The sequence below is a fragment of the Corvus brachyrhynchos genome, unplaced genomic scaffold, assembly GCF_000691975.1.
Source record: "Corvus brachyrhynchos isolate BGI_N302 unplaced genomic scaffold, ASM69197v1 scaffold122, whole genome shotgun sequence".
Lineage (NCBI taxonomy): Eukaryota > Metazoa > Chordata > Aves > Passeriformes > Corvidae > Corvus > Corvus brachyrhynchos.
In genome coordinates, this window is record NW_008236778.1 from 532,011 (window position 1) to 534,233 (window position 2,223).

At 57.2% G+C, this 2,223-nt stretch overlaps 1 protein-coding gene across 1 annotated transcript in view; it reads right to left on the bottom strand.

Annotated features, from left to right (window-relative positions):
• Positions 1 to 1,997: 1,997 nt before the first annotated feature.
• Positions 1,998 to 2,223, bottom strand: part of PEAR1 (platelet endothelial aggregation receptor 1) — a 9,888-nt gene continuing 9,662 nt past the window's right edge. The window contains exon 20 of the mRNA XM_017727852.1: positions 1,998 to 2,219. Within this exon, the coding sequence (XP_017583341.1) occupies positions 2,117 to 2,219 (103 nt within the window). The 3' untranslated portion in view covers positions 1,998 to 2,116. The remainder of the gene's footprint in view (positions 2,220 to 2,223) is intronic.

Sequence of the window (2,223 nt, forward strand, 5' to 3'; positions counted from 1 at the left end):
GCTGAACGGCAGGTTTAATTCTCCAAAAGCACATCTTGTCCTGTTACTCAGAGCGTGTGCTTGCCAAGCTAAATCTCCCAGAGCCCATTGGTGCCTCATTATGGCACTTCTGGGAGAGAAACCTGCTTCAAGCCCAAGGGCTAAAGTCATTCTGAAGGTAGAATCACGGAATCATGGAATGGTTTGGGTTGGAAGGAACCTTAAAGTTCATCTCATTCCACCCCCTGCCATGGGCAGGGACATCTCCCACTATCCCAGGCTGCTCCAAGCCTGGTCCAACCTGGCCTTGGATGCTTCCACGGATCCAGGGGCAGCCACAGCTTCTCTGGGTACCCTGTGCCAGGGCCTCCCCACCCTCACAGGGAAGAATTTCTGATGTAACCTTGCACTCTCTCAGTTTGAAGCCATTCCCCCTTGTCCTGTCACTCCAGCTCCCAATGAACCCCCGTGGACCCTGTCAGGCTTGACGAGGGACAGTGCAGGTCCCTGCTCCCAGCTGTGCATGGGCCTGTACAGGGATTGTCCTCCCTCCCAGGCTGTGGGACAGGCTTTGCTGGCCTTTCTGGGACCCCTGCTCCCTCCCGGGGTGCTCAGGGGCTCCACAGAACTTTCCATGGCATCGCAAAGACCCCTGCTCCTCCCCAGCGGCCACAGCGGGATCTGATGGAGTTTCCATGGAACAGCACGGACCCTGCTGCCTCCCAGGAGCACGGTGGGCTCTGCTGGGCTTTGCCCATGTCCGCACAAGCCCCTGCTCTATTCTGAGTCAGTGCAGATCTCCTCACGCTCTGCCCAGCCCACAGGAGCACCTGCTCCCCCATAAGGCTCAAGGGGCTCCATCAGCCTTTGGCAGATCTCCCTCCCATGTCTCCACCAGCCTTTCTGCTGGCCAGATGGCCCCTTCTTCCTCCTGGGGCTTCTCCCTTCCCTGGGCTTCATGCAGGCCCACAGGTGACCCCACTCCCACTCCTGGCACAGTGTCAGCCTTTCCCTTCCTTGTGCTCTGTTCCCTGCCACGGAGCACAACGGGCACTGCCATACTTTGAGTAGGACCCAAAAGATTTTGGGTTCCCACCTCGTGCACACCCTGGAGGGAGCAGTGACCCAGCACAGAGCTGGGGGGGGAGCCCACAGTGCGCCTGGGACCCCACCAGTGTCCCCTTTCCTCCCACCATGGTGCCAGTGCCCTATGGTTCCCTGGCACGGACACTCAGCAGGGACTGGGGGAGTAGCGCGACAACATCTCACTGCCCCGCTTATCCCCGGCGTAGCTGGCAGGCAGCTTGTGGGTTGGGCTGGATGGGCCATAGCCCCTGGGGCTCAGGTCTCCTTTGTACCTCTGGTTAGAAAGGGGAAAAAAAAAGTAAGACTTTTTTTTGGTAGTTTTTAATTTTCTTAAGCTTTCTGCCTCACACCCACGGAGGGACAAACTGCCGTGTTCTCCTTGTGCTGATGTGGGGCTGGGGAGACCTCAGGTGGAGCTGCATGGAAGAAGTTAATTTCTGGGAATGAAGAACCCAAAGCAAAGTCTGAAGTTTGCGCAAGGGAATTCCTAGATGTGCCAAACATGTTCGATCTCATTGGAAGGCAGAGCCTCACTGCTCCATAGCTGGGATGTGAAGCGAGACCACTGCCAAGGGCCTGGAGCGGACTGGAAAGTTTTTTGACGTTTTGATTAAACTAGCAGGGATTTATCCAGAAGCCTGCTGGGCCCCCTTAGGCTTTGCCCAAACGCTGCAATACCAAAATGGGGAAGCAATTCCATGCTTCCCTTGGGTGTTTAGAACACTCCAGCTCCACATTTCTGCAGTGCAAGTTGCAGTATTCAGTTAATTCTCACTTAGATGGTGTTTCCATCTGCCTCCACTCCAGTAACGTGTTCCTGGTGCTGACGCACACCAAACACCCACACCAAACACCCACACCAAACACCCACAGTGCACACCAAACACCCACACCAAACACCCACACCAAACACCCACCACAAACACCCACACTGCACACCAAACACCCTTTATTCACCACCCGCGGCCCCGTGCTCAGGGACAGGAACGGTCCCAGGGTTCTCCAGTCCCCGCAGGGATCCCCCGTCCCCTCGAGGTTGGTCCCTTGTCCCTCAGCGGTCCTTCCTGCGCAGTGGCGGGGATGGGGGGTAGTGGCGGGCGGGTGGCACGTCGTAGTGACTGGGGATGTGGCTGGCCTTGGGGGAGTCGTAGTGGCTGG